Below are 13,832 nucleotides of genomic sequence, written 5' to 3'. Positions count from 1 at the left end.
ACCGGTGTTTGAAGTGATTGATACATGTCTGAGAATGTCAGGGTTTATTTAAAATGCATTTCTTTATTCCACCTAATTTAGCTATGTGTTGGCACATAATACAAGAAAAGATTTCTGTATCACAGGTAGTCAAAAGGAGGGTGTGCCACTGCTTTATAGCACAGCTGCAAAATATTTTCTGCCTTAGCGTATACGTTTATAATTAAAAATAATAATATTGTGAATTTCTTAGTTGTTGCTACTTGTTTAGCAACAGGTTTTGGATTTCTGTTTGTTTGCTTACTGTGATGCCTCCTTAAAACTTAGCTTTATGCAACTGTGAATAGCTGTATTACATTTCCTGCTGTGTTGGCTGGAACAGAGTGGGGACAGCAGTCTGCTCCTGACTAGGGGGGGCTCCCACCCCCACTCCTCAGCGAGACAGGAACAGGGAAGGAAGTTTGATTTTCCAGAGCTCTGTCGATGTGATGTGTCTGCACAGTCCCACCTATACAAGGCTCGAGGTTAGGCAGTATTTTATCTTTTATTAGGGCCCTCTCCTTTTCCTGCTTCACTAAGTCGTCGCTTCAGAAGTGCTTGTAATTGCGGCAAAGGTTCGTGGTTGCACCAGCAAGAATGCGCGGCAGACCAGCAGAGTGCAGTGTGATACCTGCTGCCAGCAGGCAGAGCTGGCCCTCTCATCACGCCCCTCAGCACCGCCAGCACTGCTCCAAAATAAAAAGCGTAAAAAATTGATTGAGCCTTCCCTTCTTACTATTCTCATCTAACAAATGACACTGTGCAGTCGGTACAGCGCTATTTTAGTTTGAGTAGGCGCAAAAGGCTCGAGGTCATTTAATGTGGAGAGAGAGAGAATGAGGGCTGCCCTTTCTCCCGCTGTTGGTGGAAGCAGAGCAGAGCAGAGACATTGGGGCAAGGGCAGCCCTCTGGCCTAGCAAGGCAGAGCCTTTGAGCTGTACAGGGTTGATGGGCTGATAAACTGCAGTTCTCAGGGTTTTGCAGGTATGCAGTACCAGTGAGTGTATAGGCTGCAGGTGTGGTGTGCTTCTGTTCTTCTTTCCTCCCTGAAATGCAAACAGGAGCCCTCAAATGAAATGCTCTGTGATCTTCTGACCTGTCACTGTCCCCTACAAGTTGCAACAGCTGGGAGCTTGAGGAAGTGGCCACCTGGTAACAGAGCTCCCCTCTTCAGTAATGACAAAAGGCAGCCAAACAAAAAGAATCAGTCAGATCCAGCCTGCCTGGAGAATCAGAACGTGAGATGGTAATCCTGTTGAGTGTTTCCACATTTTTATGTCATATAGCCATAGCACTGAAAATTTTGTCATTTGCATTCAAATGAGGCAATTTTAACTCTGTGTAATTTACTGCGTTCTGCTTCCTGTTCTTGACATGCACTGAATTTTGTTCCAATTCAGGCAAAAATGTTATTTCACTCTTAACTCTTGTGTTTAAATCTACACTAAGCAGATGGATGAATATATGCATTTTAAACAGATGTATCTGCCTGGGGAATATTCCCTGCACAAACATTAGCACTTCAGAACCTCATGTGGATTCAGGGCAATTTAATTTTCAGAAAAAGTATTAGTACCTTGGGACAGATACAGCTCTGCGCTCACACTTTATGCTATCTAAATGTACTCTATGCATATTTTATCTGACCTTTGTAAAGGTTGGAAAACATATTCTTCATCATGATGCAAGAATAACTGTTGGAAAGACCACACCTTGACTCCTGGGTACTTCAAATACCGTTTCTTACAGGTCTTGACTCAGTGCACTTTACAGTGCAATTTAGGAAGTCTAGGGATTTTTAGCATACAGGGAAGTAGATAGCTTCCAGAATAATCCTCGGTCTGAGTATTACTTGACACAAAAAGAGAGTCAGGACCTTACGTGACTTGCCATCCCGACCAGCTTCTTCAAAGTATATATTAAACAAATGGGCTGTGTAGCTCTTACCCACTAACCCTGTACACTTCCAATACCAGATTCGAAAGCAGCCCTTACTTACACTAAGATGGTTTGATTTATATCCTGGAGAGTCAGGTTACAGATTATAGTTAGGACTTGTAAAATACTTTCAAAGCAGTGACTTCCAGAAAATGGATAGAGTCATTAGAACCTCTTAAACATCAGAAAGTGCCTGTACTGGGGAACTGTTAGCTGTATGTTCATAATGACTGTAAAAACCTTATTTCTCTCCGTAAAACCAAAGAATGTTGTAAGAGTGTGGTCAGTCATTTGGTCAGTAACTTCTTTCTTCTGTTGTCCCTGAGAAAATTAATTCTCACTCCATCACTAACTTCCGTCAAATAGCTGCTTTCAGACATTCAGTTTTTTGGGGGCTAAAGAAACAACACTTTTGTGAATCTCTGTCTTTTCTAGAGACTTTTAGGATCATATTGTGTTTTGTCTACCTTGGAGACCCTCAAAAACAGGAAAATCTTGTCAAGAGATGTGTTTTGCTGTTCCTTATGAGAGAGTAAGGCTATGTGGAGGGCACTGAGATAAGCACAGATATATTTTCATTTGGAAAGTTAATCAGGTATCTGCCATTCTGCTTCTTCATTTTAGGGTTACAACTTTGCAGTTCTTACACCCCTAAATTTCTGATGCTTTGAATGGTCAAGCACAGATCGGGGCCTAGCTTTTGTGCAGAATGCACGTTTCTAGAATTTTTGGATTATTTTTACGCCACCTTGTGGTTAATGATAACTCACTCTTCATAGTCTGAATCCTATGCAATTCTTACAGAAATGAATTCCTATTGACTGTTTTATCTATTGTTTTGATGGAAAATGAAGCCAACACTGAGAGCAGATAATGACTGTTTTAAAGTGATAGTTAATCAGCATTACCCTCAGTTTATTTTACTCCTGTTGACAACACTCTAAAAAACAACAAAATGTTAAAGAACAGCTAAGTTGGATTTGACAGAGGCAAAGCAGCCTGAAGTAATGCTTTGCTTGTGTGAGAGAACACAACAATGTTGGAGTAGTGTTCATCACTCAGTTATGATAAGGATGCAGTAAGCTGCCTAAATCATGTACAGCCATAGATGGATCAGCACTTCATCAGCAACTGCAGCGTGGCTCCCCCACCACATGCCCTGTCAGATGTGAGAGTGCACCATCCTCCTGGAGTGCCTGGCATACACCTGCCACTAGTGCCTAGGAATTGCACTTCTGAAATCTGTTTGCCATAGTAAATGAAACACATCCTGTGCCACAGTGGCCTCCTGGCATGGGATGGACTAATTCTCTTGTCGTTCGGGGCAGGGCAGCTACATTCAAGCTGTTTTCTGGGAATGGACCCTTGCTATCTCCTGACCTGGGTCCAGGAATCCTTTTGGCGAACTGGCACACACCACGGCATGCCAAGCCCTGTTCTAACATGTCAGCACCAGGGTGATCAAGATCCGGTTTCTGGGGACGCTACCTAACACTGTTTAATTTGCTAACACATAATATATGTTACTAAATATAACGTACTATTTTCTGTATACTCTCTATATCTCTTTAAAGTAGGTATGTAGTGCAGAGCGAGGGGAACACCTTACTGTTCCAGTACAGTAAGTTCTGCAATGGCCCTTCTTGTAAGAAAAATGAGATGTCTCATTTGTTGTTAGCTTGTTTCATTACTGCAAGACACTGTGTCGGTCTGTGAGAAATCTATGAAATACATACATTTGAGTATAGAAACATTATAACATGACTTAGGAAAGAATTCTTCAGTTTACTGCAGTTTTGCCTTGCTTTTAGTACTTTATCACTCAAATGTTAAATAGTGTGAAACTGCAATAGAAAAAATGTCACTCCTGTTTTTAAGGAGCTAGTGCAAAGAAATGTTGCCAAGTGCAACAGCTTTCAAGCAATTCCAGAATCAGTTAAGCTTTGTATGGATCTGTAAATAGGTATTGGCATTTTCTAAAATCCTTTCTGAAAACAACACCAAAAAACCTGTTGAATGATATTGAGCCTAGTATTTCAATTATTTTAAATTGTTTTTTGGACTTACTTTGCCTGTCCAGACTGTAGTAGCATGCTCAAGGGCTTCATACTCATCTGAAGGCTTTTCAGTTAAGTGGCCTAATCTTTGGACTTACCCCTCTGACTTTGATAATTAATTGTATGATAAACTTTGTATTTTACTTCTTTCTTTTGTGAAATGCATGGCTGAAGATTAGCCTCCAGGAGGAGCTGTTAGTCCTGTGCGTTTAGAGAGATAAATCTCAATTTAATAGAGCTTTCATCAAGTTATGTTTTAGACATCACAGTGCAGATAGGATCATTCTTGAAATGACACTGTCCAGAATATATGCAGGAGCTGAAAAATAGGTGTCTGATGTGCCTGTCACAGGTGCTACATACCTCAGAATTGGCATCCTGTTTTGCAATTTACATCAAACACTTTTACATATTCTTCCTTCTCTCACACCTGGGATATGTGTCTGAGAAGACAAGTGCAATCAGAATTTCATCCCTTTCATCTGGCAGTTGCCAAGAAGATACAAATTTGTTCTTCTGAGAGGAAACGAAGTGCATGTGTGCCGAACATTGTTTCTCATCACTGGAAATTTCAGAGTGGCCTCCATTAAAGGCACTACTAAATGAACTACACAGGGGCAGGATTTAATTGTGTTTCAGACAACACTCTACTTAGCTGACTGCCCAACCTAATAGAAATTCCAAAATGTTTTATTTCATGTTAGAGTATTTAGTACGTATGTTTCTAAAAACAAAACAGAAGTAAATTCTGAAATATTTTTAATTAAAATATTCATTCTGAAATGTAAAAATGAAATATTCTACCTTTTCCAAATCTCTTTCTTCAGCCAGACTAAGTTCTTTCAGCAAAATTGAGGAAAACTCATTCAACCCAAATCTACATTTTACCAAAAACTAGTCCAAAATATTTTAAACTTTTTCTAGTAGTCACTTATATTTATTAGAAACATAGAAAATAAGTATACTTCAACTGTAAATTTGAGTTATTGCACAAAAATTTTTTTTTACATACAGTTTAGTTTCATTTAATTTACTTCAATTTTATCTCAAGAGTTCTTAACCCGACTGAGCCCCTTTTAAATAAGAAAACTGGAACATCAAAGTTTGTACCTGTATCTTAACATTGGGCTATATATCTGCTAATGTAACTTCTTCTTCAAGGAAGGATATAGTAAGTGAGACAATCCATCACTGGGTCTTACTTTACATGAATTAAGAATTTTTAAAAAATTATTATTACAGAATCACAGAATCACAGAATGTCAGGGATTGGAAAGGATCTCGAAAGATCATCTAGTCCAGTCCCTCTGCCGGAGCAGGAACACCTAGATGAGGTTACACAGGAAGGCGTCCAGGCGGGTTTGAATGTCTCCAGAGTAGGAGACTCCACAACCTCCCTGGGCAGCCTGTTCCAGTGCTCTGTCACCCTTACTGAGAAGAAGTTTCTTCTCAAATTTAAGTGGAACCTCTTGTGTGCCACTTTGAACCCATTACCCCTTGTCCTATCATTGGTTGTCACCGAGAAGAGCTTGGCTCCATCCTCGTGACACTCACCCTTTACATATTTGTAAACATTAATAAGGTCACCCCTCAGTCTCCTCTTCTCCAAGCTAAAGAGCCCCAGCTCCTTCAGCCTTTCCTCCTAAGGGAGATGCTCCACTCCCTTAATCATCTTGGTTGCCCTGCACTGGACTCTCCAGCAGTTCCCTGTCCTTCTTGAACTGAGGGACCCAGAACTGGACACAATATTCCAGGTGTGGTCTCACCAGGGCAGAGTAGAGGGGAAGGAGAACTTCTCTGAACCTACTAACCACCCCCCTTCTAATACACCCCAGGATGCCATTGGCCTTCCTGGCCACAAGGGCACAGTGCTGGCTCATAGTCATCCTGTTGTCCACCAGGACCCCCATTTTTAATTATATTGTCCTCACATAATAAATGTATTTTTTCACTAAAAAAATATATCAGGCCAAAACATTTAAGACCATAAGCAAATCTGGTCAATTTTCTGGTTTTGTATCATTTCTTCTTAACTGCCTAAGAGATATTAGAGAGGCAAAAAATGCCAGTATCTGCCTATTGGGAACAGCCATAGAAGGAGGAAGTTCTGCAAGCTTCACATGTACTTTTCTTCTATGTCCTTTTCTTAAAATACGTGACAAAAGGGCAAGATGGATTAAGGAAGAAGTTTACATACAGAAAGGGAATAGCCAGGCTGACATCCTCCAGCTATCTTCTTTTGATTATTCTCTAAAGGTCATTTCCAGTTTGCTCAAGTTAATGCAGCCTGCACACAAAGCTGTGATAAAACTGCAGTACAAAAACAGTACCAGCTTTCCCATTGTCTTTCATCAACCTCTTGCACTGTGTAACACCAGCAAAGAACTTTCTGCACTTTCCTTGGGGTTGGCATACCATGGTTTTTAATATCAATCATTAGGAGAATTTGTGTAAAGAGTCATCTTTTTTCCTCCTTCCTCTTTTCAGAGCTGATTTTGATGATTCTGCTACCTATTCAGCAGTTGCAACAAATGTTCATGGACAAGCATCAACCAATTGTGCTGTGGTTGTACGAAGTAAGTCCTACTTAATGATTAAAATAAGAAATTAATATCATACTCATGTCATTGAATGTTTTTTGTATGTTTATTTATAGGGTTCAGAGAAGGTGAAGAGCCTCACCCAGCTGGGATAATGCCCTTCCACTGTAAGACTTTTTTTTTTTTTTTCCTTACATAGTTTATTTACTATTATGAAACTAATGTTTTACAGAAAAAAAAAAATTGATACAACTTGCTGCTTCTGGCTTTGCTTTCTAAGCATTCAGTTACAATAGGAGCTGTCCAGATGCTTTTGCTTTGCCAGTTGTATTTCTAGATGAGCACACAGTATAACAGAGAGCTCCATCTCTTTTTTTGATCAGGCACTAATCTGTTTGTGCCGAGTACAGTTTACTTATACTCAAGAATGTTTCATTTTCTCATGTATAGTGCCCCTGTCGTATGAGGTTTGCTTCACCCACATTGATGTCCAATTTCTGGAGAAGTTTGGAGTCACTTTCGCAACTGAAGGTGAAACACTGACCCTGAAGTGTTCTATGTTGATCACCCCAGACCTGAAAAGACTACGGCCTCGTGCTGAGTGGTACAGAGATGGTAAGTTAGTACATTGCATAGAAACTACCTGAAAATGCTGGAGTAAACCCTGAGGACACAGATCAGGCTTTGAACATGAGATTCTCAGAACTAAATCTGGAGTAGAGCAAACAAATATCTCATTAGGATTTATAGACCTGCTCTCTCTTTCAGTTAAGTGACTTGGCCAACCTTTTCTTGAGCTCGCATTTACAGCAACTGGAGGTAATCTCATATTATCTAATAACATGATAGAACATTTACTGACTGGGTGGAGATCCAAACTCACTTCCTAGATTTGACCATGATTTATAGTTGAATGCTTTGACCAGTTAGCTCAAAGGTACTCCCAGAGCAGTAAATTCAAGTTTGAAGCACTTACTCCAGTATTTATTGTGAATTTCATATTAATTTAATCTATAGTTCAGAAATACTTATGGGAGCTGGGCCTGAAACACATGGGTTTGCTCTGCAAAGTGCCATGTTGGTTGGTAGCTTTCCTCAACTCCTTTGTCAGTGAAAAACCATGCTATGTCAAGAGAAGCGATCTTAACTGGATATACTGGAAATAACATCACTGAAGCATACTGTATACTCTGGTGGATGGTACAAAAACCTTGCATGACCAATGTTCATCCCACAAAAAGTATGTCTTGAAACATAACAGCTACCTATTGAAGTTTAACAGATGGCAGGCTGTTGTAGATACTTAGCTCATCACTTTTCACCATCCACTAGCTCTGTATAGACTTCTAAAGTAAATATTCTGCCTGAGGATTTAAAGAAAAGCCTTAGATACTTGTGAATAGTGAGACCTTTCCCCAGGGGACCATGTCTGATAAAGGCAGACTCCCGGACTGATGTTTGGACTGGTCTTAGACAAACTGGTAGAAATTTCCATAGTTGGCGAAATGTGCATAAACTAAGAAGTGGCAGTAATATTAATAAATCAGTCAAGTTGCTGCTAGTTATGACTTTTATTTCATGTACATCACAGTTTTACATAGATTTGCATCTGATTCTTTATGGAATGGACTGCTACTTACTATTTCACTCCTATTTGTCTGTCAGTGTGGATACTTCATCGTGATAAGACTATTAGATGTTACTAAAGCAAAAATAGCTTTTTTGTTTGGTCTATAACCTAAGATCTGAGGCTTATTCTTGAACCCAGATTCTGTTCACACTGAAGTGTACAGCAATTTGTAATCACTATAAATAATTCCTCGCATCACTCTGAGGTGAGACAGCAGTTTCAATGGTACCTTTACTTTGTCTCCCACTAGACCCAGTTTCTTAAGGTGCCAAACTTTTGAAATTGTGAGTTTGGGACTACAGCCATAAGGAACTGTTAATTTTCAAGGACTACCCCATACTGTTCCACATTTCATCCAACATGAATTGTTCCTGTGCTATGAATGGATTACCAAAAGCTTATGGCGCTTTCAGTTCAACTATTCATGATGCCAAGATATTTCTGTCTTCGTATGTAACCGTATTATGATCTTTGTTTTCTGCCTTATTTAAGTTTACCTTCCCTGTGAAAACCTGAGATGAAAACTGGGTCTCTTTGAAACCAATAAGTTTTTAGTAGTGAGTCAGGTAGGCCTTCGGTCCATCAAGCTACTTACGTTACAGGAAATAAGGTGATACAAACAAGCTTAGATCTGTCCTTCATTGCACATAACATGGATCAAAATATTTCCAAGATGTGTAGAGCTGCCTCAACTGGCACAGCTTGTACTCAAAACAGGAGGTGTTCATACACTATGAACCTTTGCTGAGTTGGAGGCAATGCACAAATGTAAACAATTAAAAGATTAATAATTTATACAACATCATGTGCCTTTTTTTTTTTTTTTTAGGGAGTACTTAATTCTACTCTTGCACTATGACAAACTGTATTTTTCCTAAAATTTTTCAGTTTGTGTTAATCAAATAATAACTGAAGCCTTGAGATGGATACATATGATTTACTTCAAATAATTGTACACAAGAGAAACGTGTTTATCCAGCATTAATAAGCTTCACGTGAGTGAACCTTATTGGGGATGTCTACTAGACTCCTAGGGGTGTATAAGTCAACTGAATCAAATCCTCTAAAGTGGTTTGGGATTTGACAAACATGAATATGATGTCTATAATTCATGGCTCACTTACAACAATTTAAGATACTGAAAGAACTAAATCAAAATAATACTTTCAGGAATGTGTATCTAATCTGGATATGAATTCGGCTAGTAACAGGAGATTTCTGTTATTAATCTCTAATGTAATAAAATATCATAAAGCTATATGTACTAGTATTCTTCAGCCATTTATACTGTTATCTAGAATAAAATAATTGAATTCAGAGGGAAAAATAACAGTGTAGAATTTAGCTGAAATTTCTGCAACGAAAATACATGATGAAAAAAAAGCTTCAGTATACAGTACTTGCCCACTATTTACATGACATTTCAGCAGAGTAATATTGTAGGAAATATATCTCATGTGCTGAAAACAGTATGTGAGGCTTGAGTCACACTGTCTCTGAGGGTTAGTCTCCTGCAGGTTTGTTCCTTGGTAAGTTCTGGGAGGAGTGGCATAGCACAACTGGTCAACAGACTGGGAATTTGAGTGCAGTAATGATACCCTGTAACTGCAGTATTATTTTGATGGCAGGTACATGAATACCTGCTCTACTAGAGCTTCTGAGTAAGTTTGTGGCCTCCAAAGTTTACTCTTCTTCTTGGCTTGTTTAGGAAGTCATCCATCCAGACTGCATTAAAAAAGAGCACTCTTGCTTTTTTAAAGGATCTGGTGAGCTTTGTGTGAAGGACAGTTTTTCTGTTCTTACCAAACACAACTGCCTTCACAGTTTCTGGTCTCAGGTACACATAAAAGGTGGAAATGGATGGTTCTGACCTTAATAGACAATGCAGGCTTGCTTACAGTTTCTGTATATTCAAACTAGAGTGATTACCATTCCACCCAACCTTGGAGTCTAAAGAAATGACCTGTTTTTCAGAGGCACCAGTCACTCAATTCCATTTTTTTCTTCAGGATTTTCCACAGAACTCATGCATTGCTTAAAGTTTCTAAGTTAAGATGTTTTCTGATTTCATTTAAAATACTTCATGTCTCTCTACACAAATTCTCAGTACTATTGTGACATGCATGACAGAAAGGGGACATGCAGATTTTCTAGGTAAGATTCTCATGATTAAGGATCTCATGGGAAGGAATGTGAGTGAATTTACTTTGTATGCTTCTCAGAAAACAGCTGTATGCTTAGGAGATTATGTAATTTACTGCTGTAAGTTTCAGTAATTTGTGTCTTTCAGATGCTTTATTATCTGAACATATATAATTTTTTTATACCTTCTTATGCAATTCAGCTAGTAGGTGGGAAAACATTCCATTGCAATTGTCTGTCTGCTCCAAAGTGTATTTTAGCGATAAAATAATAAACATGTACAGATATTCAATTCCTTTAAATACAGTTCTGCTGCATTGATTACCATAAATTAGTATGCGACATGGCTTAGGGAGTTAAAAATCAAAAATAATCCAATCAATTATTAAAAAGGGTGATATGAGAAAGTCCCTTGGCTAGCATAAAATACCCTGCTCATTCTTTTGCTGTGGTTTCACTAGGCAATCAGAATAATTTGCATTAATCATGGGTCACCACCTCTCACCTGTGAGAAATTCAAATATAATTTTATTCACTTCTCAATAGGCATGCCTTGAAGATTTGAATTTAGTGTGCATTTATAGTAGTCTTCAGATTAAACTGAAAGCTGGTCTTAAACTTGTAGGAAGATATCAAGCAATCTGACTTTTGACCTGAACAGGTAGCAAAACTTATTAAAAATGAAACAAAGTTCCACCCTGCATTCATTACAGGGTATGGCAGGTTTTCATGTCATTGTTGCAATGTGGATAATATTTTTCTCTGCCAACATATTAAAAATTGCAGTCACGAAAATTCTGTTATTGGCACTGCATATGGTAGTCTGAGACCTCATATCCTCCGAAGTTCACTGATGAAATAAGTTTAGAGAGATGCAGCTCTCTATAGCATCAAAGCACCATAACTTTGAATAGCACTGGGATAAAGGTTTCTTTGTGCCCCTGATTAACACAGAGCTGCACTGGGATGTAGTTATTCTGACCAGCATAGTAACGTGTCTGATGCATCTTCTCTTCCAGATGTACTGATAAAGGAGTCCAAGTGGACAAAGCTGTATTTTGGAGAAGGCCAGGCAGCTCTGTCCTTTACCCATCTGAACAAAGATGATGAAGGTTTATACACCCTGCGCATGGTTACAAAAGGTGGTGTGAGTGAATACAGTGCATACCTGTTTGTCAGAGGTAAGCTTTTCATCTGTTTCTTGGGGAGAAATTAAAAAGAGCAGTAGGAAGATTAGTTTTATTAAACAATCCTATGTAATAACTGAAGTACAAAAGGAATCCAGCCTTGTGGTATTTCATAGTAATTTGTTTCATTTATGTAGTATTCTGTGCTAGAAAAAAACAGTCAATTCACATCAATGGGGAACTTCAAGAGGAGCATACTCCTAAGGAAGTTTTCTTTTCTGAAGAACCAGATAAATCATTCTTCTGATGAAACAGCTTGTTTCTTTCTTTGCTGTCTCCTTTCCCAGTAGGAAATAAATGTCTTTGCATGCAGCCAGTCCTCGCTGTTATGGTTTTAGCTCTAGAGATTGCCAACTGGCAATGAGCCTTGTTGGACATTCTCATATCTTGTGCCTGACCTTAGGAGGAGACACAGGAGAAAGCAAAAGAAATATTCCCACTACTATAGCAGTCATAGTCATCTCAATAATCAGAGAAAAGAAGTAAGAAATTAGCTCACTGAAGAAATACAGTTTTCACAAGGGACATAGATAAAAGGAGGAAAATGTATTAAAATAGAATGAAGGTCAGAATTTTTCCTCACATTTGCATGCACAGCTCTCAGTGAAGTGAGAATAAGCTTCCACATGCACCTGTGAGCTGAACTTAGTTTTCACTTTATTATTTCATTGAAAGATGAAAATGTCTCTGGCTCACTTAAATACATTGGACAACGTCCTTCATGGTGGCAGACCGGAGCAACTTCATTGAAGGCATTGGAGCTGCCTTTTAAACCTTCTTCTTCTTGGAAATGCGTTGGGACACGTGTCTTCCAGAAATGTCATCCAGACAGTTTGTGTGGGATGGAGGGACATGAATGTTTTTTTTCAGTTGAGATCCATCTTCGTCACTGGACTAGTGCAAGGGCTTCATCAGCTTTGCAATATGTCCTGAACAAGCCACTCTGCCAACCTGATCTAATTGGAAACAATTTGCTGAAGTTTTCTATTTCTCAGTTACCTCCTAAGAAAGCAAACACCCAGGTGAAAAAGTTTTTGTTGCAGTGGTGGGTCAATTTTAGGTACCTCTCTGTTCATTTTATAGTATGTCTAATCCCTTTGCATGTAGAGGACTCTGGACTTCAGCTATGTCCTCTCTCGGCCTTCCTTTTTTCCTTTTTTTTCATGTAGACTGTGATCTGATACTGAGCACCAGCCATCTCACGACTGATTGAGATTAAACTCTATAAATATAGACTCTATTCATGTTTTAGACTCTATTCTACATTTTTGTGTCATAGAAACCTTTTTTAAACGGAGGGAACTTCACCTAAAAGGAGACTTCATTAGGAGTTTGAGTCCATGTCAGCCAAAACCTCTCTCAAAATGAAGCCACAAAAGGGTATCTTGAGGGTGGAACATTGATTACTTCTGCCTGTTGGTATTGTAAGACTTTAAATAAAAAGTAGCCTTAGAAGCGTACTGGGAGTTTGCAAATTGTTTGTTCCTTGAGAGGTTTATTTTCCTCAGCTGCATGTTCTTTACTGAGTACCTTGGTCTGGTCAATAATCCACTGAGCCACAGCTTTCAGTATGACACAGTATCAAAAGCACATGGGGTAGTTGAGCTTTTAATTCTTATTAAAAGTAATAGATATTTCATGCCTAAATTGCTTTTCTGTCCTCAAAAATGTCCCTGAACATTTTTATCTATGTTGAGATATGGACATTATGGGCCTGATTCATTATTGCAGTGAATTAGCATATAATTAAATCTTTGGGCTCCCATTCATATAAACAAATAGCACAGTGAGCTGGAAACCTTCCCTTTTGTCTTTGTGGTGGATTTCAGAGGAGTCAGGATCAAAACTGATTTATTTTTATTTGTGGTCCAGATGCTGATGCATTGATTGCGGGAGCACCAGGGGCACCGATGGATGTTAAATGTCATGATGCTAACAGAGACTATGTAATTGTTACCTGGAAGCCGCCAAACACAACCAATGTGAACCCAGTCATTGGATATTTTGTTGACAAGTATGTAAACATTATGATCTATTTAATTTTGTTAATTGTCAAAAACATGTATACACTGAAGAAAAAAATATTATCATTATATCATTCAATGCATGGGTTCTTTGGGTATATTTTTACAGATCCTAAACACTGGAATTCAGTGTCCTACTGTTAAATTACTAGATTGTTCCCTGACAAACTTTTAGCCCCGATGATCTAGTACCTTCCCTGGCAATTCTGGGCACAGTCTGGGCGTTCACAATGGCTTGGGGCATTTCCCAGTAATCATTTGCAGGCAGCCACACTTTATCAGACACTGAAAATGTT

At 38.8% G+C, this 13,832-nt stretch overlaps 1 protein-coding gene across 4 annotated transcripts in view; it reads left to right on the top strand.

Moving 5' to 3' along the window:
• The window catches only part of MYOM2 (myomesin 2), an 83,413-nt gene that overhangs the window by 16,308 nt on the left and 53,273 nt on the right, over positions 1-13,832 (top strand). For all 4 annotated transcript variants that reach the window (XM_065833356.2, XM_065833353.2, XM_065833355.2 and 1 more), the window contains 5 exons: positions 6,501-6,589; positions 6,670-6,720; positions 7,004-7,168; positions 11,345-11,506; positions 13,385-13,526. In XM_065833356.2, coding sequence (XP_065689428.2) covers positions 6,501-6,589; positions 6,670-6,720; positions 7,004-7,168; positions 11,345-11,506; positions 13,385-13,526 — 609 coding nt within the window. The remainder of the gene's footprint in view (positions 1-6,500; positions 6,590-6,669; positions 6,721-7,003; positions 7,169-11,344; positions 11,507-13,384; positions 13,527-13,832) is intronic.

This window comes from Patagioenas fasciata, chromosome 3 (genome assembly GCF_037038585.1).
Source record: "Patagioenas fasciata isolate bPatFas1 chromosome 3, bPatFas1.hap1, whole genome shotgun sequence".
In the NCBI taxonomy this organism is placed as follows: Eukaryota; Metazoa; Chordata; class Aves; order Columbiformes; family Columbidae; genus Patagioenas; species Patagioenas fasciata.
Note: the sequence above shows the minus strand (reverse complement) of the source record. Positions and strands in the feature narration are given on the sequence as shown.